This window comes from Bemisia tabaci, chromosome 3, assembly GCF_918797505.1.
Source record: "Bemisia tabaci chromosome 3, PGI_BMITA_v3".
In the NCBI taxonomy this organism is placed as follows: domain Eukaryota; kingdom Metazoa; phylum Arthropoda; class Insecta; order Hemiptera; family Aleyrodidae; genus Bemisia; species Bemisia tabaci.
In genome coordinates this window covers 27,096,846-27,119,336 of record NC_092795.1, presented here as the reverse complement: position 1 = coordinate 27,119,336, position 22,491 = coordinate 27,096,846, and the positions used below count along the sequence as shown (strand labels likewise).

General features: G+C 36.4%; 2 protein-coding genes across 4 annotated transcripts in view; one reads left to right on the top strand and one right to left on the bottom strand.

Annotated features, from left to right (window-relative positions):
* The first annotated feature begins 400 nt into the window (after positions 1-400).
* LOC109031083 (uncharacterized) lies at positions 401-7,709 on the top strand. Its single transcript, XM_019042400.2, has 5 exons — positions 401-546; positions 1,087-1,667; positions 3,399-3,518; positions 4,329-4,576; positions 6,594-7,709. Exons 2-5 carry the CDS (start codon positions 1,182-1,184, stop codon positions 7,090-7,092), a joined length of 1,353 nt encoding a protein of 450 aa, XP_018897945.2. The 5' UTR covers positions 401-546; positions 1,087-1,181; the 3' UTR covers positions 7,093-7,709.
* A 572-nt stretch (positions 7,710-8,281) lies between these two features.
* The window catches only part of Egfr (epidermal growth factor receptor), a 240,717-nt gene continuing 226,507 nt past the window's right edge, over positions 8,282-22,491 (bottom strand). For all 3 annotated transcript variants that reach the window (XM_019042399.2, XM_072298093.1, XM_019042398.2), the window contains 11 exons: positions 22,060-22,295; positions 21,580-21,715; positions 20,798-21,074; positions 19,889-20,227; positions 19,240-19,379; positions 18,532-18,817; positions 17,374-17,890; positions 16,681-16,964; positions 16,006-16,213; positions 15,010-15,174; positions 8,282-14,308 (listed from right to left, as the gene is read on the bottom strand). In XM_019042399.2, the coding sequence (XP_018897944.1) occupies positions 14,040-14,308; positions 15,010-15,174; positions 16,006-16,213; positions 16,681-16,964; positions 17,374-17,890; positions 18,532-18,817; positions 19,240-19,379; positions 19,889-20,227; positions 20,798-21,074; positions 21,580-21,715; positions 22,060-22,295 (2,857 nt within the window). In that variant the 3' untranslated portion in view covers positions 8,282-14,039. The remainder of the gene's footprint in view (positions 14,309-15,009; positions 15,175-16,005; positions 16,214-16,680; positions 16,965-17,373; positions 17,891-18,531; positions 18,818-19,239; positions 19,380-19,888; positions 20,228-20,797; positions 21,075-21,579; positions 21,716-22,059; positions 22,296-22,491) is intronic.

The window sequence follows — 22,491 nt, the reverse complement described above, 5'->3', positions numbered from 1 at the left end:
TCAAACGCAACACGGACATGCATCAAGCACGAATAGTTGTATTTCTGCGCCGTCATCAACGCGCGCGTCCTCTCCATTGCTCTCTTTCCATGTGGTGTTGGTTCCGTTCGATGGCGGGGGGGGGGGGGGGGGGGGGAGCGCCAGTATGTTAAGAAAGAGGTGAACATTTCCTTACCTGAAGACATAAAAATAAGAAGAAAAATACTTCAAAACCTATTAAAATAGATTTATTTTAATACGGGTCAATTTGGTCCGAGTTGGGACTTAGCGTATAAAAAAAAGTTTTGGGCATCTAAGGGTCGATAAGTAATCTTGCAACATTGTTGCTTCTCATATTTTCATGATAAATTGGTGTGTCGAAAACCAATCTAAGGGGGAAAGACAGATAAATTGATTCGATAATGTGAAGAAATGAAATGAAATAATTTCTATGTTTGACTTAATACACGCTTACTCTTCAACTTTAAGCAGGCAGAGGAGCTCAATAAGTGTGTAATGAGAATTACAGACTTTTAGGAGAGGTGCTAAGAGCCGAGGACAAATAAGGTGAGTCTTTGAAATAAAACGTGGCTTATAATTTCGACCAAAAGCAGGACATTTACTCAATCCTCACATAAACTCAATTTATTTCTGCTCTTTGAGTGAAACAAATCGTCGCCCGGCTGACAAAAGGGCGTAACTGCAAAGCGAGATGAACCGTGAAAATCATTGAACCGTATGGACGACAGGGTTCATCGCGAAGTGTAGTTACGCCCGTATGTCAGCGAAGCGACGAAATAATATGTATCGACGGTAAAACTCCCAAACTTTGTATCTCGGTTTGCAACATCGCAGACTTTCTGTCATACTTTGTTCCTTCAATTGAAAAGTACACAAACGGCAATGCTTATAAACTACCGTGATTTTGAACTTTTTCCCTTATCGGCTGTGCCAAAGGAGCACAATGAGATAGTAAACTTTTATCCTCCTCCCCTGGATTTGGGGTCACCATACAATACTCACATGGTACGTTTATTTAGCATCGGGGTTACGCCCTGAAAATTGAACCCTAACTGCGAACGTGAACATCGTCAATTTTTCTCTTAGGTTTGTCGTGCGTGGCCCTTGAGATATTTAGAACTCCGCAAGAAACAGGAAACGGCAGAAAAAGCAGAGGACCATCTCCTCCCAAGAAACAGGAAATGGCAGAGGAAGCAAAGGACCATCCTCCTCCCAAGAAACAGGAAATGGCAGAGGAAGCAAAGGACCATCCTCCTCCCAAGAAACAGGAAATGGCAGAAAAAGCAAAGGACCATCCTCCTCCCAAGAAACAGGAAATGACAGAAGAAGCAAAGGACCATCCTCCTCCTAAGAAACAGGAAATGACAGAAGAAGCAAAGGACCATCCTCCTCCTAAGAAACAGGAAATGACAGAAAAAGCAGAGGACCATCCTCCTCCCAAGAAACAGGAAATGACAAAAGAAGCAGAGGACCATCCTACTCCTAAGAAACAGGAAATGACGGAGGAAGCTGAGGACCTTCCTCCTCCCTCATCAGGAGCGAAGTATAGTGGGACATTATATGATGAAGAGGAAATCTTAGAAGAATCGCTGAAGCCCATATCGATCAAATACCTTGAGGAGAATCTGTTGGAAATATTGCACAAAGATATCCCAGATTCCCTTTACGTAAGTTTCCACCGGCAATGCCCTCCACGTGCGTGGGGTTAGTTTCTTACTCGTATCGAAATATCATGAAAATATATGTAGTATGTCCCGATGAAGGGGGTTCAAGTTGAAATGTGAGCGAAAAACTGATCGTTCCTTCATTTTGGTAGGTATGCAATTTGAGCTGCCTGGACGTTAATATAGTCGTCTCGTATGTAACGAAAATTGAACGAAGGTTATGCGGATTGTGGATGCAAGTTAACTATTTTTGTAGGAAAACTGTGTTTCTCAAGAGAAAACGTTCTCTCTACATGACTCTTACATGAAGAGTTTTTTTTTTTTCAATCTTATCATTGACGATACACACGAATCCCTGGTAAAAATTGGCGATAGGAGCTGCGTTTCAAAATACCATAGGAGTTCTTACAGCCGACCGAGGAAGGCGATGGAAAATCATATAGCTGGCTGTAGAAAGTGGAAAAAAATATTACGGCCGGGCTACCACGAAGCGATAAAAAATTATACAGCCAGGCTATAGTTCCTATCGCCGGGCTTTACACTTTATCGCCTGGCCGTTGCTTTTTCGCCATCGGCTGTAAAAGGCTATAAGAAATTGTGTAGAAATTCGTGTGCTTTGTAAATCTTTAAGTTTGTACGGAATCACTTTAATATTTACAAAACGCACATTATATTTTCCTTTACTACATATTTTTTTTCATCAATTAAAATGAGAATAATCCATACAGAGTGTGCAAACATTTCAAAGTCAAATATTAGAGCCTAACACAAAGCGGAGCGGCGGCGCACTAGCGCCTACAAACCTAACAGGGATACTTCACGCATTGCGCAATGCGTGAAGTATTCCTGTTAGGTTTGTAGGCGCCAATGCGCGTTAAGCGCTGGCTACCCGCCAGCAGCGCCGCGCCGCAGCGTACCACGGCGCTTGAAGCAACTATTTCACGCCTAAAGTATTGCACAGTATCATACGAAATTGAAGGCGCTCCAACATATTAAGAATGGCAGGCATCCTTCAAAGTACGGAGCTTCCCTCGGAAAATAAATCAAGATACTACGGCCCAAAAAGAGAGCGGTAGTCTAAAAACTCACTAAGTCCTAGCATCCGTAATTAATAACGTTTAGTATACACTTTATCGCCAGGCTGTTGCTTAGTCGCCATCGGCTATAAAAGGCTATAGGAAATTGTGTTGCCGGCTGTAGAAGCTACTGGTAATCTTACAGCCGGCTGTAGGTCTATGGTATTTTGGAACACAGATTCTACTGCCAATTTTTACCAGGGATATTAAAATTACCTCCAATCAATAACCATTAGGAAACACCTGAATGGCAATGCATAATATGTATATTCAGGCTATAGTGTTGAAAAATCCGGTTTTCAGGTAATTTTTTTCCGATTGCACGTTTTTTTCTCCAAAGTGAACATGGCCACGTGAAACAATCTTTTGATAGCCAGCACTCTCTAGACACAGACGCTGAAAAATGGGTAGAATTTAAATTCTGGAAGTTGGCTTTTTTAAGGAACAAAAAGTAATTGTATATTTCTGTACAATTATTTTTAAGAAGGTGCATGCGAAGATACTAAAGAGAAGTAACAGCAGCCACGTTAGGTATGTAGTCAAACACACCGTTGTCTCGGGACAGCTGACCGCTCGAGTCAAAGAGACTTTCCAAAATGATTCGTTTGATTACTATTTCGATTATTGATTTCGGTTACTATCATTGATTTTTTTGCAGGCAGATGGATTGGCAAAGAACGTGATTCGGTGGCGCAAAGAAAAGGATATCCCAGAGGACCATAATATCTATGAACCGCTAGCTGAACTCAAGTGCGGCGCATGCGTCAGCGTCTTCAACGTGAGTGTACCTAGCAACTTGTGAGCGTAAAAAATTTCCTGGGATTCCTCCAAGAAAAAACAATAGAACGTAACTCGAGGCACTATACGGACTGAAAACAGAAAAAGCAAATTAATAAATACAATTTTAAAAAAAATAAATAAATAAAAAAAAGTATGATTATAAAAATATTATTGGAAACTGCCAATCGATCAGTAAGCACAATCGTTCTCTTGCCAAAAAAAAACAAACAAAAAAAAAAAAAAAAAAAATAGCGTTCAAATGAAAGCGCTGTGTCAAAAACGGCATAAAATGCATCAAGGCATTTGCGAAATTTGGGAACTTAGCTTGATAAAATCTCATCTGAGACGCTAAAAAATGGTCATTTTGGTTCAAAGCGCCGCGCCACGCCGGGTTGCGACGTCGCCATTTCCTTATTTAGTCGATGACTTCGCTGTATTCAACAGATTTCAATAAACTTTTCTCTCTCAAATAATCTCAGAGCTTTTTGATGGTATACAGATATTTGGATTTACTCAACACGGGGCAAAACTTTCGGACGGGATTTTAGAAGTTTTTTGTAGAATATAGTCTCAAAAATAACGTGCAGTTAATTTTTTTTGGAGACTCGCGTTTTTTTTTTTTTGTTTTTTTTTTAACTTCCGGCGTAAATCGATCTTTTTTACCTACTAACGTCAGACCCATTATGTGAGAAAACCTTGATTTTCACGTATTAAATATTGATGATTCCACAACCTTGCAGCCCTATTTTGACACCCCCCCCCCTCCTTCCGATTGAAAAGGAATTAATCCTTTTAATTTTCTCTGCAGACCTCATTTCAGGCGATAAACTTCTATTCACAAGACCCCGAGGACCATAAGCTGACGGCGACATTACTGAAGACTCATTTGATCGATTGGGGTTCGACAAAAATCAACTGTGTGTTGGACGGTGTGCCAGAAAAGCTGACACCGATGGTAAATCAGATAGTTTCCGTGAAGAATTTGGAGAAACATTTCTCCATCAAAACCGAAATGTACTGGATGGACAAAGAGCGAGCCAGAAATTTGAAGATAGAGTAAGATATTTAATTATGTGCCTGCCACATTTCAATGTCGGTTTTTGGTTCATTTCTTAAATTCTCAGTTCTTAGAGAATTCCGGGGGGCTGGACTTTGCTGGACTGGGGGTTGCTTTGGCCAATGATTTGCCTTCAATTAGCCGGCTATGCAAAATGACTGTCGTGACGCACGAATAGTGGTATCAGAATTTTGCATTAAGATTACGAAGTGGGTTGAAGGCGCTTTTCTGTATCCTATGTGAGTGGCCTTGCAAAATGATGTTGATCAAAAATATTCATAATTTTGAAATCTTCAATCGAGCCGTAATTTTAAAAAATGCCCGAAGTACATTATTTTGATTATTGAATGATAATTTTTTTTTTCTGTAAGTCTCAATTCAAAAAAGAGAGCCCAAACGCTTGGTTTATATTGTGGTTTTTAAGTCTTCTTGCTTTGGTCATCGTATTCTCATGCAAAACTGAGAGAGTCGCCGTGTAGAACCAAGACCAATCCACACAGGTCAGTCATTGCGCAGCTTTTTTGAAATCCACTCCCCCGCCCGGCCCTAACTCGCAGCACTCATTGTGACGTACTATTGAGTGCTCCCATAAGAAATACATTGTATGCACTTAATACTACGTCACTGCGCAGTAGAGTACCAAAATTCGTCCTCGGGAATGACTGACCTGTGTGGATTGGTCTTGTGTAGAACGGTAATCCAGGGTTGCGCGGAAGGTCTAAAAAAAATACATGAGGATTGCGCAAAAAAGGCACAAGGCTTGTATACCCTAGCATCTGCTATAGGGATGCGCGAATTTAAAATGAAGTTGATTTAAGGTAGAAGTTTGGCAAAACAGGAAACAGTTGGGAACTAAATGCATTTTTATATTAACGGTAGTTTAGGTTAGTTTGTTTACCATTCGATGATAAATGAAGTGAGAAGATTGAGCAGTGGTCGGCGGTATAAAGAATTTTTCCGAACTTTTCTCAGAAAAAAATTTCAATCGGAAGAAACGAGGCAACGTTGGAATGCTCATGCAGCGTCGAAACACAACATGGGCCTTTAAAGCACTATTAATAAATGCCGCGATTATTCTAACACAAGTTCGAGTAATCGCGCCAAACATGTCTTTGCGCCAAACACAGTGCGACCGGCGCGACGATGAACGTATATTAGCGCCTGCAAGACTTTCGGAATACTTCAGGCATTGCGCCAAACAGTGCGGTCCGTTTCAGCGCCTACAAGACTGCATGAACACTTCTCGCATTGCATCAAACGTAGTGCAGTCGGTCAGGTGGCGTGAAACGCATATTAGCTTCTACTGTGGGAATGCTGCAGGACTGCGTGCCATCATTCTTGACTTTCTGCTCCAGTTTTTACCATAATTTAAGGGAAAATATGTATCTTCATTGCAATGATTCAGAAACTCGGATGATATTTAATTTTTCTTTTCGGTTACTTTAAAATAAAATAGAACGAACGGAAATGCCGTGTGGAAATTTTCGATAGGTACTTTTATTTGATATCATGTAGGTAAATTCGCGGAAACTTTTCAAAAAAACTGTGTGTAGCTTTTAAAAACATTTATTAAAAATAAAACATAAAAGTGGTGCATAACGTTGCATCTACTTAGAGCTATTTAAATCAATTCGTGAAGTGTCGGCCCGGAAGTCTCAGTTTTTTTTTGTTGCCACAAATTTTGATCTGTACGTGTTTCCAAGTACATAATTCTCTACATGTGTGCTTATTTTAGATTATATCATCTACATATATTTACCTCTTAATTTAAGTTTATTCATACTTAATAGTACCAGTTTGTTGCTATTGACAACTTCAATCTCCAATGATTTTCCGATCTGATTTCCTTTATTTCCACTCCCACATTATTGACTTTAATTTTTTTCGTAAGGAACTACAGTAGGTACCTCTTTTCAGTCATAAAATTTGCAGACAATGTTTTCGATTTGAAACATTTTGAATTCTCATTGATAAAGGTGAAAATTGATGAATAACTTAGGATATTTTTGCTTTCAGGTGTCCATCAAGTGTCCGTCTGGAGCGGCTGACCACTAAACAAGTTGATTATTTAGATCGCTACTGGCCTCACAAATTCGAAGGCTCCAAGGAATATCTGCATACCTTGCTGAAGCGAAACCTTAGCATGGGTGTATTCCAACCTTTTGCAAAACATCCTGTGGCATGGGCTGTGTGCTCTCATTCCTCTGCTATTACAATGCTGTTTACTTTGGAGACACATCGGGGGAAAGGTTATGCGCGACTTCTTTGTACGGCGATAGCTCGTAAGCTTGGCGAGATGGATATAGACCCTCGTGCTACTGTCCTGGATGATAATCAGGCTTCGAAAATTCTTTTCATTACGCTTGGTTACAAAACGGGGGGCTATTTCTATTATATAGGACTCAGGTCGAAACTAAAAGAGGGTATGTGGAGGTACACCCCTGATCCTGTAAATCCCTTTTATTACTCTGAGAATAGGGAGGCTTTCACACCCAAGGGGAAAAGAGGAAAATAATATGTTGATACCAGTTTAACTTTTCAGCTCTGGCAATCTGAAGGAATTAGTCAGTTGGCAAGCGCAGATGAAAGAGGAGGTATATTGTAAATCTTGTCTAAACGAAACTAATTGAAGCAGATTATTAATGCAAGATTCTGCATTTTTTCAAGAATTTACCATAAGATTCAGATCTTATACAGACATTTCGACTAGGTTTTGCAATGAGGGACTGCAATATCTGGCTCATCTGTAAAATGACCCAACTGCGTATGGAAACTAACAGTATATCGTTGAAGTGTCTGAAAATCTCACACCCCAATATTATTTATTCAAAGGAGAAAAAATTGACAGGATTCCTTGAAGTTTTTGCAGAATTTTCTTCGCACAGAGAAATAAAATCATGGCAGTTTTAAAGAATTGCTGTTGAGTAGTTTTTCGTTTAAAAAATAAAGTGAGTTATGTGATTGCCCACTTACATCGTCGATATGTGTTGTTCCTACAATGTGCCAGAAATGGTAGTTCCTTACTGCAAAATTGTGTCCATTCATTGTTTTCTATTTTGACTTATTTGAAGATCATCCAGGATCCATTCTGTACTAATGATTATAAAATAAATAAATTTTTCCTGCTGATTATTAGGTAGTCTTATGAATTCTTGGGAGAGTATGGGTTGCATGAATGAAAGTATTCAAAAATTCTGTTAGGAGGGAGAATCGTTCTCTGACAAGAGGAGAAGGACAGCCTCGATGAAACAGCTTTTTCCTGAGATCAAATTTCTATCTTGTTCTGGGGCCATCCATAAATGATGCCTAGCACATAGTGGGAACCACCAGACAAACTTCTATAAAAAAGGGTGGAGAGACCTGACATGGAAAGATGAGGCTGAAAAATTAGAGAAAGTGTCTGACGTCTTTTGTAGATGCCCCGTCAGTTCCAAGCTGAAAGAAAAACCATTCAAATGTTTTCACTTGATTTCTTCTTTCATTTTTTCATAATATTAACATTCTGAAGCTATTAAATTGCTGAACCTGAACTAGTTTCTTGGTACCTCAAACCCTCCTGTCCTCTTACTTGTTAACGGTGCAGTAAGTACTTAGGAATTCAAGAATATATTCCTGATTTAAATTTTTGATAGCGACCTTTGCGAATTGGATAAAATGAATATAATTCAGGATTTAAAGAGGAATAGAAAAAAACTAGACGAGAATTTATCCATGTACAAGTTTACAAGATTTATTGGCCAGTCATTTGTAATAAAATATATAAACATTTTGATTAAAAATTAGCTAAAACGAAGATAAAAAAATAAAAATAATAATTTGAGTGAGTGAGTGCTCAAAATTCTACAATGATTAGGAGTTACTTGTTAATGTTCGTTTTCCTAAAATATTCAGTAGTATGTATTAAAATCTAAAAATACAGAAATGCATTTAAGAGGGGTTGATAAAAAGAAGTGGCTGTATTCACATTCTCTCTTTTACTTTAATGGCTTCTTGGACAAAGGTATTCTTTCACATTTAACTGTAGGCCATTAAGTTAAAAGGTAGACTGTCAATATAGCTCTATCTTAAAGTCTTCAGCAAAGCCTTTGGCTCTGAACAGAAAAAAAAGCTTCAGCTGATCAGACTATTTGATCAATCAAGTTGAAAACAAAGATTGGGATGAAAAATTTCCCTTGCTTAAAGACATGCTTAGTTCAAAATAATATTGCTGATAAATGGAAAAGTCTAAAGAGGATTGGTTTTAGAAAAATCTAAAGAAAATTTTTAGAAGTAGATTTACTACGATTCTAAATTATTTAGAAACTGCACTTCAGCAACGATGCAATTTTGAACACTTCTCTTACTTTTTGTACAAAATCAATCAACAATAATAATCTAACAGAAGTATGGCCTTGGAATTATAATTAGGAATAAGAAACGTCGATTACGATCACAAACTACTACCGTAATATTCTGAAAATCACCGATTGCACATGAAGTTTTCTTGCATTCAAATATAAAGTATTTCACTTTATTTAAAAACATGGGAGACACACTATGCACCATCAAAATTTTCCGTACCTGAACTGCTACAGACAACAGATCTTGCTCTTTTATTGATATGTATTACAGTGGTTTTCTTTTTTTTCTATTGAGCACTCCAAAAGATTACTAGTCATTTTCTCATATTATGTTGCATAAATTTAAAAAATTTGGAAATAATATGTATGGAGAAAATATTCCTGTTCACTGGTGTCAAAAAATACATGAGTGATAAAATAAAATTCATCAGTAAAAGAGATTAGAATTAGGATATTCCTTGATGCGAGATTTCCTTCAAATTTCTTGTACCAGATGACGAAACACTGAGAGATCAACTCCAATGCCAAATATTATCAACATTTTTTATGGAATTTTAAAACGCCTGGGAACTCCTCAAGTATCAGATGCTCTTGAACCATGAAAATTCCAATCTTCAACAACTTTCACAGCTCATCAGTTTCTGGTGCTTGGGTCCTTCAAAAAATAAATTATTGGATCACTTGAATACAAAACTTGAAAATTGATGACTTCATCTGTAACTTCCTTCAAATTTACCAATTTTTCACTTTAAATGTTAATATAGAGCTTTAAAATCTACATTCAAACTTTTTCCTACTTACTTGGTGATTTCAAAAAATTTGGAAAAGGAAACTCGTAAAGAAAGACTTCCAGGGATAAACAATATTAAACATTAACCAGCAACAACTAGTTGAATTTGTGGGCAAATAAGACTTAGAAAGGGTGATTTTCAATCCTATACCGGTGGTAGCAGCAAATAAAGAAAAGAAAATTAAGGGGAAAAAGGGGGAATTAATAACAATTCAGGGTCCCTTCGGAAAGAGATAGATACAACTTAAGATTATACATGCAGCATAAAGTTGCTAGATCATTATCACAGTCTACAAGTCAAAGTACTTAACTTAGAATTAGGTACAAAATTATTAAATTCTGTATGAAAGAATGTTTACAAATTTACAATAGAGTTTGGGAGTTTCAAACTCACAAAGCTATCTCTGCTGCTAAACTGGACACAAGAAATTCATTTGGAGTTAAGACACACAGAGATTAGCTAGAGAGGCAATTGCGGGAATTTTACAACCATTGCTGATGCATTGAGGGAAATAGATTTGACTCTGGAAAAAGGAAGATACCCTCGTAATGTTTAAAAATATTCAGTCACCACAGAGGCTTTGTGGACAAAACAAAGTAAAGTTTCAAGTCTGATTCACGCTGTGGAGCTATTCTCTTTATAAATACTTATATAAATAAAAGGATACCCAAAACGATTTACATACAATATTTACTTAAATAATTATAAAATACAGCAAATTCAACAAAAGGCACAACAATATCTACAATATTTACTTATTTGACTAAATCTTCTGCGTTGAACACTATAGTTCGAAGTAAAAATATCAGAAATGAATACCCACCACTTGAAATCAACACTTACTTGGAGATGGATACCGGTAAAATATTAAAAAAATACCAATCACACTTAGTTGGAGAAAAGTAAAAACTGGTTTAATAAACAATACGATCTAATACAAAAAATACGAGAGTTTGAAAACAACATTTTTTGCCATTCATGTTTTGAAGTCTTCGATTTGTTAATTTCGGCACATTAATGTTTAAATAAGAGGTAATAATTTTCTACACTAGTTGAGGAATCTCTGCTGATGAATTGATTGCATATTTTTAACAGACCTTATTATACTTAGACCTTTACTTAGACCTTACCTTACTGGGGAAATTTTATAGTTCAAAAATTACACTCTTCAACCACATTTCCAGATTCATTTTAGTAGAATCAATACTAAGAGATGATGAATGATGAAAAATCGATACAATTGTTTGTACATAAATATTGTGGGTGGGGCCGAGATCTTCCATGTTTTTGTAAGCATCTTGGTGGATGAGCAATTAAGACCACTTTCAATGACATTTTTCTATTTGAACATGGATCAGCTTCGATTAAACTCATTCAGACAAGGAAGACACATTCAGGACAAATCTTGAGCAGCATTCTAAAGAGAAGATTCATCTTAACCAGTGTTTAGGAAGAATTTTGATAAAAAATGACAATTGAATATAAAATTATTCAGATTAAATTGATATAAAGGACGAGCTGAAATCTTAGATTAAATTTGATGTCACCGGAGACAAAATTTTGTAGTTATCCAGTCCATACCGAGGTCATTTACATTGTCAACCTAGTAGGGCGGGGAATAATATCTTTTCAAAAATTAAAAAAGGGTCAAACAATAAAAAATCAGACTCAGATACTTGTAAAAATTCGAGAATAGAAAGAACAATGACATATTGTTTTCAGCACATTTGGGGTTAAGCACCAAGTAGAAATTAACATTCAAAGATAAAGTTACGTACTGAAAAAACCTGACACTGCAAGAAATCATTGAATTATGTAATAAAGATACATATAAATAATAATAATAATAATAAAAATTGCTACCAATTCAAAAAGTTCCAAAAACCAGTTCTTAAGGAGGAATGCTCCAGAGACAATGCAAAAAATGGCTCAAATTACAGCTAAATAAAAAAATTGGGGGAAAACTCCGCAAACAGAGAATTACACATGCTTAAATTCACCGATGAGTGTAAGTAAATAGTATAGCAGACAAAATGCTTTATGAGTTTATGCCTGAAAAAAGGGAATGTATAAAATTGCAAATTAAGTATGTGTTTGTGTCCAAAAAATCATTAACAAAAATACTGAGAATATTTACACTGAGATCAGATAAAGATTGATTGAACTATGAGTTCTGGAAGGTTAAATGATTTCATTTACAAATAATAGAAACATGGACGAAGAAACGGAAAAAAATCTACGGAAAGTCTAGATGATCAATAAATTTTATCTTTGATGATAAAAGTGTCATCTTCAAACTGAGGTCGTCAAAAGTGGTTCAAGGAGGCACTGCGATTAAAATTACATTTTGATATACGTAAGTACAGAATGATTATAAAACTGTAATTCTTTGAAAACTGAGTTACAAAAACAAACTTGTAATGATAATGATAATGATGATAAAGTAAAGTTCTAAAATATCAGCAATAAATCTGATAAATCGTAAGTGGAGGGACAACTTCAGTTTTAGAGAATGATTCTCCACACTAAGTCATGTAAAAGCAAATATTGCTTCAGAAATTGCTGCAGATTGTACAGCATCAAATAATTTTGGATTAATTCTTCAGCATTTTTTAAAAATCCTTGATAACTAAGCAGCTATAGCTTTAAGCTATTGGAAGTACCTATGAAATGTTTAATTACTGAGCTATGTCATTGCGATGGACATGGAAGTTTCAAGTGATTAATCATGAACTGCAGATGGTGCAAAATTAATTGTTGGGGCCATCTAAAATTTCAAAACGCTTATGTTCTTTACTGCAATACAATTTATCTGACTCAAATAAAATAAAAATTAAAAAAAAAAAAAAAAAAAAAAATTAAAAAAAAATCAAGTAAAGGATCCGTTAGGTCAATAAGTACATTTGCATATTAAGTACTTACCTATAAAAAAAACTTAAAAAAGCTTAAAACATTCAGCCAAAAGGAGATATTGATTTTTTGTTTGTCATAACATTTGAGGCGGAGACAATCAATACAATTTGCAGCAACAAATTAAAAATATAAATTACTCTAAAAAGAGTAAACATCGTCTTGCACCATCTACAGTTTAGGAAAGATATAAAGATAGAGAGAGCTAAAAAATTTAGTAAAATTCAGTTTAAAACTCGCAGAAAATATATGAATCGAGGGAATTATTTACCATGCACTTTTGTGCTGAAGTATAAAATAGAGAGAAAAAAGCTCCCACAAGTATTGAAAAAGGAAAAAATGTGCTTTTAAAAATTTCTCCAAGGCTACAAGATGAAATGATCTTAACGTCCTTTGAATCAAATTAAAACTTCAATCCTCTGAATTTTTTCAGTGAAAGATCAAAACTTATGATTCAAAGATTAATTTAAAAACTCAACAAGTAAACAAACAAACAAAAAAGTTCACTCTCCTGCTAATATCTTGAATATTCACTTCATAAGGCAAAATAAACACAAGCTCATGGCATCAGTCTCTGAAAAATATGTCTTGTATACTGCCTGTGAGTAGGGGAACTCACTTAGCGAGGGTATTTCCTGATCCGTAGGAATTTGTAGCATGATTTCAAATTGTATTTTTTGAAAATACCAATAAATGGTTTTAGAATATAGTCAATTCAATGCATCGATCTCTTTACATATTTACACGTAACGCTTATTTTCTTAATTACATACATTGGGTTTGTACATAGATGTTCAACAATTATATAAAATTTATACACACAAGAAAAACATGAATAGACTAAAGGACTGACCCTGACAGATGTGCCAACTGGTGGAGGAATTGCCCAATTTGCGTTATACGCAATGATTAAAGTGAAAAGAGGACAGACCCTTGCACTTAAAAGTTAGAACGATTCAAAAATAGGCTTCACATTAGAAAATGTCTCTGCTGCATTGTTTGAAACAAACTTTCCCAAGTCCTGTTGAGGTAGCATAAGACAAAAAAGACAAGAACGTTTAAAAGTTAAATCAGTCTGATCCATTAGATAAAATACAAAGGAAGAATCAGCCATTAATTACTCTGAAAGAGACAGCTCTTCAATAACAAAATTAGTAATTGCTGTACTTCTTTCACTTGAACCAAGTATGCTTTTACTTCATTGCCGCACAATACCCTCTTTTGTTCAGAAAAAGAAATACATGAAGAGCTTTTATCTGTTAAATGAAATGATCGCTCTATCATTCCGTTCCTACTCCTTGATGAATGGCAGTTCAGTCTCTTGAACAGTGAAAAATATACAACTGGGTTATTTTCGCAACCTGTAAGGTGGCACATCTGGGGCTAAACAATAAAACCAGTCAGTGACCGGGCTACGACAATCATACTGTTGTTTCGTTGCGCCGTAATGGCTGAAGTTCTCTTTGGAGCCGATCAAAGTCGTTGTAATACTCGTGGTCAGATTCCTCCTCTGAGGACTTCTGTTGGATCCCCAAACAAGGGCCGTTCGCGCCCATCACCGGGTGGGGTATTCCTATCGTTTGCGAGATTTGATTCGCTACAAAATGGTACTCTGGATTGTCTACGCTCGTCTGAGGACCTGGAAGGAAGTCTGGATTGTAATTTCGTGTCATTCCTGGTTTTATTGTGTCTGAAAACAGAGAGGCACGAGAAAATTAGAAATAATACAAACGGAAGAGGGCTCTGAGTTTTATGAATTTATTATACAATTAATTTCTGGTTTTTGACAACATGATCTTATGGAATCTTAAATGTTAAACGAGCAATTAAAATATTGATGTAAAAAAAAAAAAAGCAATTCAAATAATAACTCCTTTTGAACTTTTTAAGATATATTATTGAAATTGGTGATTCTATTCTCAAAGACTCATTAACTAACAGTTGCACTTGTTTGAATATTTTCAGATTATAACTAGGAAAAATAACATTCAAGACCTTAAAATATGATCTGTAAATTTTACAGTTTTTATACAAAATTAATGGAAAGTTATCTTCCGGAACAAAAATGCACCTTAATACAAGACCAAAGATCGAATAGATTTCACTTAACAGAAGGGAACTAACTAGGTTACAGCAATTTCAAAATCGTGCAACTCCTTTGCTTTAAAAAAATACTAAATGTATGCACATTGATAACACAATCGTTTCTGTTTAAAATTTACAATTTTTTTAAAACAAAAATAAAAATTATTTGCTAATCCGGGCAATTTTTTTGGATAGAGATGAAGATGCATAATTTTACATCACTCGAGTAGAGCTGGTTCCCTTCTAATAAATACGATCACATTATTGGAGTCTGAGCCTATGGATAATAATTCAACTGAAACTTACCATTAGGAAGTTTTGAATCTCCAATTAGATCCATATACTGCGTTGGTTGTGACGTCTGAGGAGACGGCATGAGGTAATCATCTTCATCTAACGGCAGTTCTAATTTTAAGTCACCTACTTGCGCCTCACGCTTGACTGACATGAGGTCATCACTGGTATCGCTCTCTGCAGAAGAGAAAAGAAAAATATGTGTTAAATTTGAGAAGCTCTTGGTAAAACTAACAAATACCTAAAAGGTAAGAGGCTGAGGGTCAAAAAATTCAAAGACTTATTGGTGTGTATGTCAAATTGTAATCCGACAATGGATGACTACTGAAAACTTGAAAATTTCAGAGATGTTTTCTTTTGGCTTGAACAAACGAATAAAACATCCTCAACCAATTGCACTTAACAGCGGATGAGGAACTAACATAGACAATTTTTTAAACCAAGATTGACAGAATGAGGGAGACACTGAGAGCGCCCTCCACAAGAATGCCTTCAACACTGGAACTACAAGACCAAAGTGGCAAACCAATGTCCCCTGAGCAACAGCAGCTTGTTTGGCAGCCATTTTTTCAACTACTGGAGTACTTTTATCAAAAGCTGAGAAAAATTCCTATGAAGCCTCCAAAGAGGCAGTTCTAACAAAAACCTTGTGCAATAAAGAAAGACTAAATCTAGCAGTAAGAAAATAGTGGTGACCCTAGACTTGATCAATCAATCAAACATATTGAGGACATCGTTTAGGATAGATACAGTTCTACGGAAACTTCACTGAATGAACTCCTCACAGTGGTTGGGTTCACAAAATAAGAGCCTTTTATTTTGAGTCCTTTTGCGGGCCGGATATTGAAATTTTATGACAGCACGACAGACATCGAAATGAGACATATTGCATGATAAGATAGGGCTGTGTCATGTTCTGTGCCAACATAGTTTCAATAGTTGCCATTGGCTTGCTGATAAAAATTCCCATTTAAAAATATATCTGGTTGGAAGACTATGAAAACTTACCTCCTTTACCAAGAGGGTCTGTACAATATCTAGAGGGCTGGTGTTCTGAAGAGTATTTGCGAAGCTCTCCCCAGTTTGCAACGTTTTGCGGTGTGGGGTTATCTCTCACTGGCACAACTCTTGTTCCTTTCGGTTGGAGATACTCCTCGGAATCAGTTGCTCCATCAACAACTTCGGTTTGTGTCGGATGAATAACATCCTTCTCATCCTGAAAAAGCCAAATAAATACACTCAGTGATGGATAAAACACTCAGTATGAAGTAAAGTTTCCTTAGGGTTGTTGAACTGATGAAGCATTATTTACAATGAATAATTCTTTCACTTAATGATAAAATATATATTAAAAGCAGATGACGTCTCAGTACATCAGATGGATGACATCTTCAGGTGAAGGATTACTTTGATTTTGAAATTTGTTAGTCTCATTCACTTCAAAATAAATTTTTCACGCAACATGTTTGATGGGAGAAACTTGGGTCTCATGATACCTCAGGTATTTTTGCACTTATTATCTGAGGAAATATCACATTTGTAGCAAATTATAATTATAAAAATAAAAAGGAAGGTAGTAAAAATTGCTCACACTCTAAAATCAGAAATGAGAGAAGAATGAATGTCACCAATTAAACTGTTCAAAAGAATCAAGATTGCCACCAAAATGTGTCAGAAATTTACCTGCGAAGAATAGGAGGGTAGCCTCAGATGTTTATCACCTTGAATGACAAGGTACCGGCCAGGGTCTCGCGCCATCTTGGCAAAATCATCTGCCAGATCTTTGAATGATGGCCGGCTCTCAGCATCCAACATCCAGCACTTGATCATGACCAAATACACTTCAATTGTTGCAATGCGTGGCTGACTTAACCGGTCACCTTTCTCTAGTAATTCAGGAACATCTCGTGCGGGGACATTTTCATACGGCCGACCTCCATAGGTCAGAAGCTCCCATACAGTCACGCCTGCATACCAATCACAGGGAGTAAGTTAGTGGAAAGTAAGAAATATAGTCAGTTGATGTAAGTTAAGAATTTTTCCATGCAAATTATTGATGAGGCACTGGTCATCTTTTCTTCTGTATTCATTGAGGGTGCTTTGCTACATCCTACAGCAAATTTGTTGCAAAATCTGTAGGTACACTTTAAGAGTGATACAGTAAACAAGTGTTAGAAGCAACTAATTCAAGCAAAACTTATCATTGTGTTAAACTACATTGTGTAATGTTTTTCGACGGAAATGTTTCTATAAAAAGAATTAGATCAACAATACAATAAATGCAGAGGAGAAAACTATTCGGAAAATTGATCCTTAAAATAGGAGGCGTCCTCCAGATTTCTGGGTAATATAATTCATTTAAAAAGAAATACATACCAAAAGCCCAAACATCACTTTTGTGAGTGAATATCCTGTGCTGGATGCATTCCAGCGCTAGCCACTTGATGGGCATTTTTCCACCGGCTGCTTTGTACTCATCTTCATTGATATCGAGCAATTTGGCCAGCCCAAAATCTGTAATCTTAACACAATTTGGGGTCTGGACTAGAACATTCCTCGCTGCCAAGTCTCTATGCACCAAGCGTTTTTCTTCTAGGTACGCCATCCCTCGTGCGATCTGCGTGCACCAATTCAGCAATGGTTTCGACCCAATTTTATCTCTGTTGTTCCGCACGTAGTCCAGCAGACAGCCAAGAGGCATGAGCTGCGTTACAAGCATGAGTTGCGATGTCATACAAACAGCCAGCAGCTGCAGCAGGTTCGGGTGCTCAACACTGGCCATGATGTATGCTTCTTCCAGAAAGTCAGAGCTAGTGTTCACACCAGGAGTGTCACGGAGGACTTTGATTGCAACTGGAATTTTCATACTTTCACCAGCAGGTACCCATACACCCTGTCAAATAAAAAAACGACATTAGGATATTAATTACAACACTACATAAAACACTTAGAAGTGCAAGATTAATTTTCGGCAAAAAATCTGTAACACTTATTTGGAATGTTTGAATTTTAATAACTGCATCAGAACTTCAAATCAAAGGTTGGTAAGGTTGAATTGATAAGTTCAAAATGGTAAGGTTGAATTGATAAGTTCAAAAAGATGCCGCTTCCTTTCTAATACTTCAAGGATTGTGAAGCTTATATATCTGTTTACCTAAAACCTAAAGTAAGTATCAATATTTTATTTGATAAAAAGCAATTTGGAGCATTTGGTTTAAAAACGCAATTTATTGAAATTTTCATCCAAAAGGGTAAGCATAATATCAGACACAACGTGGTAATCATGCGATCATACCGTGATGTGGTCATGACTTTGCATTATACAGAGTTCTCTCACTGTAGAAGGCCAATCTCAGAGAGAGCATAGCATAGTTATGCCCTCTTCTTAATGTTCGTTGTGAGTATTAATCGCAAAGTTGTCAGTAGAATTTTAAAATCAACATTTTTTAAACATGTTTTTGAAAACATGTGAATGAGAGGAGAAAACATCCACTTTCAAGATTTGTCAGAAAGAGATTAAGAGGGAATTTTTACCTTATACACAGTTCCAAAAGCACCATAACCCAAAATTCCGCCTTTTCTCATTTCAGCCTCTTTGATAATTCTCAATTTTGCCAAATTAGGCTTGACATTAGACGGCCTTAGAGGTTCATTGTCCTCTATTCCGCTCATCACCATTGTCATTTTGACTGCTTCTTCTACGTTCTTTGCGTTTTTACGACAGTTCATAACGCCATAAATGAATGCGGCTATGATGCAACAGCTCCCAAGTAAAACGATGGTGAAGATAGCAGTGGATCCTGTTATCGGTGGATTCTCCCTGAAAAGAGAAGCATTTGAGCATGAGAAAATGGACAAACCTATGACTGACTTGACAGCAACAACACAATGGACACAAATTCTCTTTAGATGCATGAAAAGCTTAATTTACAATTTTGGGGTAGGTATCTTGCAGTGTGTCAATGTTCTTTGAATTCTTTCACACAAGTCTTAGAGCTAACTGTAAAAAGTAGTTACAGCAGAACAAAAATTTCCAAGAGAAAATCGCCCATGAGGCCTGATCAGCGAACAAAAAAACTCAAAAACCTGCAAGTTGTCTGATAATCTACTTGAATTAGAGCACTCTTCGACTTACGGTCATAAAAAAATTCATAAAGGCACAGATGGACATTGAAAATTGGTTGCAGATATATTGTGGCTGCTAAATGATCAACAAGCATAGTTAAAGAAGCATATACTTACTTTTGTTTCAAAACATTTGGTTCAATGGAGCAGTATGGTCCACTCACATTGTCTTCTGGGAAAATCTTGTGCGGAATATCTGATGGACAGTGAGATGTACAATTAAATGCTGTTGCGTTTGAGTCAGGATGCCGTCCGTCCTATAAATGAGAAGAACCAGGGGTTGCGAATCTTAGTTGCAATTTTTTAGTTCAACCAAATTGGAGAAGAAAAGCTTACACTAAATTTCTTGGTAAGGAAAGTTCCATATTTTGTTGCAAAGTTGGTGCCGCTCACAGCCACTCAAAGGCAGACTTTTGTCGATTTCTTGCAGAGGAAACCATAGTTTTGCTATTTTAAAAACTCTGTTACATTTCGAAAAATTTCTAGGCATCAAGTTTAACTAGAGGCTCTGTCACCATGCATCAAAGGTGTTTAAAATACAATTTTTGAGTGGCTTTTGATGAACGTAAAAAATTGCCAATAGCTCTCTCTGATGCTTTCATTTAAAATTTCTTCAGAAACAATCTCAATTACACAGTAATTTGCTTACAATTTTCACCATTAAGAATCTAAAATTTAATAGGGAAACTTGTTTCCATTCATTATAGTTTTTTTCTAGTGTCTATACTTGATTTTTGACTGTCAATTATCTACTCTGATGACTTACCTTGAAAATTTTCAAGCTGCGGCAGTTGAAACAATTACTCGGCCCTGGTCCGTAACAGCCAGTGCACTCTTTGTAGCATTCGTTACATACATGCGTTTTGTCATCAGCATAGTGGTCTGGAGGACATTCATCTTCACAGACCTCACCTCGTTTGTAGTTGACACATTCTTGACAGACTTCGACATGGAAACCATATCCGATGCACTTCTTGCAGCGAGGGTGACATTTTCGGCAAATTGCTTTCCCTGCGAGAGGCTTCAAGGGACCCTGCTCTTGCCCAACTACCCACTCATAGTAATAGCCATCAGGGCAAGATTCGTTCTTTTGCAAACAACGCTCCTAGAGAAGGAAAAAATTTATGGCATTTAGATCCTGGTGAAACAGGAGGAATGTGGTTTGGATCAATTTTCAAAATTAGAGGCTGAGAGTTGAGTTACAAAAAAGTACTAGACAATATTTGGACTGCGTTTGGCAGAGAGGAACCGAGCCACATCAGTAATTGCAAAATTTAACTGGGCAATTTAATTTTTTGCAAGAGAACGTTTGTGCGGATTCCTTTGGAAATTTTTGGGAATTTTCATTGTACTATGCAGAAAATTCACTGAAATTTGCACAAAAATCCGCACAACCGTTTTCATGTAAAAAATTAAAGGCAAGAGATGATGTGGCTTGGTTCCTTCCTGCTGAACTTGGTCCATTTGCAATCTTTTTGATAGTTCATTAAACACACAAATCGAAACTGTTGAAATTTTAACTATGGGATATCCATTAAGCAAAATAATTATAAAAACCACTGTAGAGAGAGATCGAATTAGAATGTATGTAGAATGTTCTGGAAATGTATGTAGATTTGATTATTTAGTGGAAATTCTTGAAAAATAATCATATTTATTTGAGAAAGAAAATTACCACAACAACATCTGCATTTGTGATGGCTTTTTCACAGGAACGGCATCCGTTGGGACCAATATTATTCTCTGGGCCAGTGCAACTGTCCATGCAGTTCGGGTGGCACGGAAGACATTCGCCGTCACGACTGTACTTGCTGCTCGGACATGCTGGGACACAGAATGGCCCGTCTTTTACGTTCTTGCACCGCGTACAATTACCAGCTCCAGGACCATGACAGGTTGATTCACATTCTGGATGACATTCTTTGCACAGCTTGGAGTCATATTCGAACAAACTGCAAAAAAAATTTAGTGAAAATGCTGTTAAAATGTAAATTACAGTGCAATAGAAGCAAAAAAAGCTCCAATAACAGTAAAATTCATATAGAGTAATTTCAACTTAAACTTTTTGAGGCTAAGAAGAAAAAAATATGATTGTAAAAATATTACCGCCATCACTTCTTTAAATTAAATTGAGTCAAATTAATATAGTTAATTCTATAGCGTGACCAAACTTTGATGGTTTATAGTGATGATGAAACTACAAAAACATGTATCTCAATTTGCAATTTTGAAGGTTCACTATTTCCTGCAGTGTCATACATTCCTTTTTTTTTATAATAAAACTATTCTAAATTTCTTCTTTGCTTTGATGATGAAGTATAAGAGACAAAGTAAAGACAAAGTTTTGGTAAGTTTGGTTTAAGACAGCAAAAAAAAGTCCTGAATGAATGCAGACATTCTTACATACATTAACTTTCTGACAACGAATCACTGATAGGGAAGAGAAAGAAAACTTACTTGGACAGCACTGAGCAATCTTGAATGCAGGTGTTATTTTCAAGACGATAGTTTGCACACGCTAGACATTGGTCTGGGCCTGGCCCCCAGCATCCATCTTTTGAGCATTGCGCATCACAGACTAAACCATCTTGTACTGAAAGATAGAAAAGGCAAATTTTTTAGTGATAATAAACGCTCCATAGTGTCATGGTAATAACTGATTAAAACCAGCTAACCACAGATTAAGCAGATTGCAGAATCTTTATATGTGCTTCAAAAGACCAAAAATGACAGGCAGGTATCCTGCAAACTGCCAAAGAAAAGAATGATTATTTAAAACCAAATTTTTGAATATTTAAGATGAACGTTATCAGCTTTTTATCTTGACAACTTTGATCTATATTCGTTTCTTTTTCAGGTTTAGAGAAAGGTCTATCTATTGTGTCCTCCTCCTGAGTTGTGCTGAAGTCTAAGGCAAAACAAACACAAGATTCTTACCACACTTTTCTTTGGCTTTATTGTTCTCCATCATGGGAGGGTGTTCCTCCTTTTGCTTGAATTTATACCAATCAATGCCCTCTCCAAAACATAACTCAGCGTTCTCCAAAATAGTAACTCTTCCTGTGTTGATTTTCTTCAGTGAACGTAGGCCTAGAGATCTCAGCGATGTTTTGACAACGTAGAGTGAAGAGAATAACTCTGTCAACATTCGACCTCCTATTACCTCCAGATTCCTGCACACAAAAAACAAAATAAAATGTTAGAGAAAATCAGATCTTACGCTAAAATATAGCTTAAAACATTCTAGGCCAACATTTGTTTACTTAATATTTTTTCCTGCGTTCTAGAGCAACACCTAAAAAAAATGGACCCATTTGATTAACAATTGAAAGAACTCTAAAAACCCGGGTAAAAAAATTTTTTCGGCAC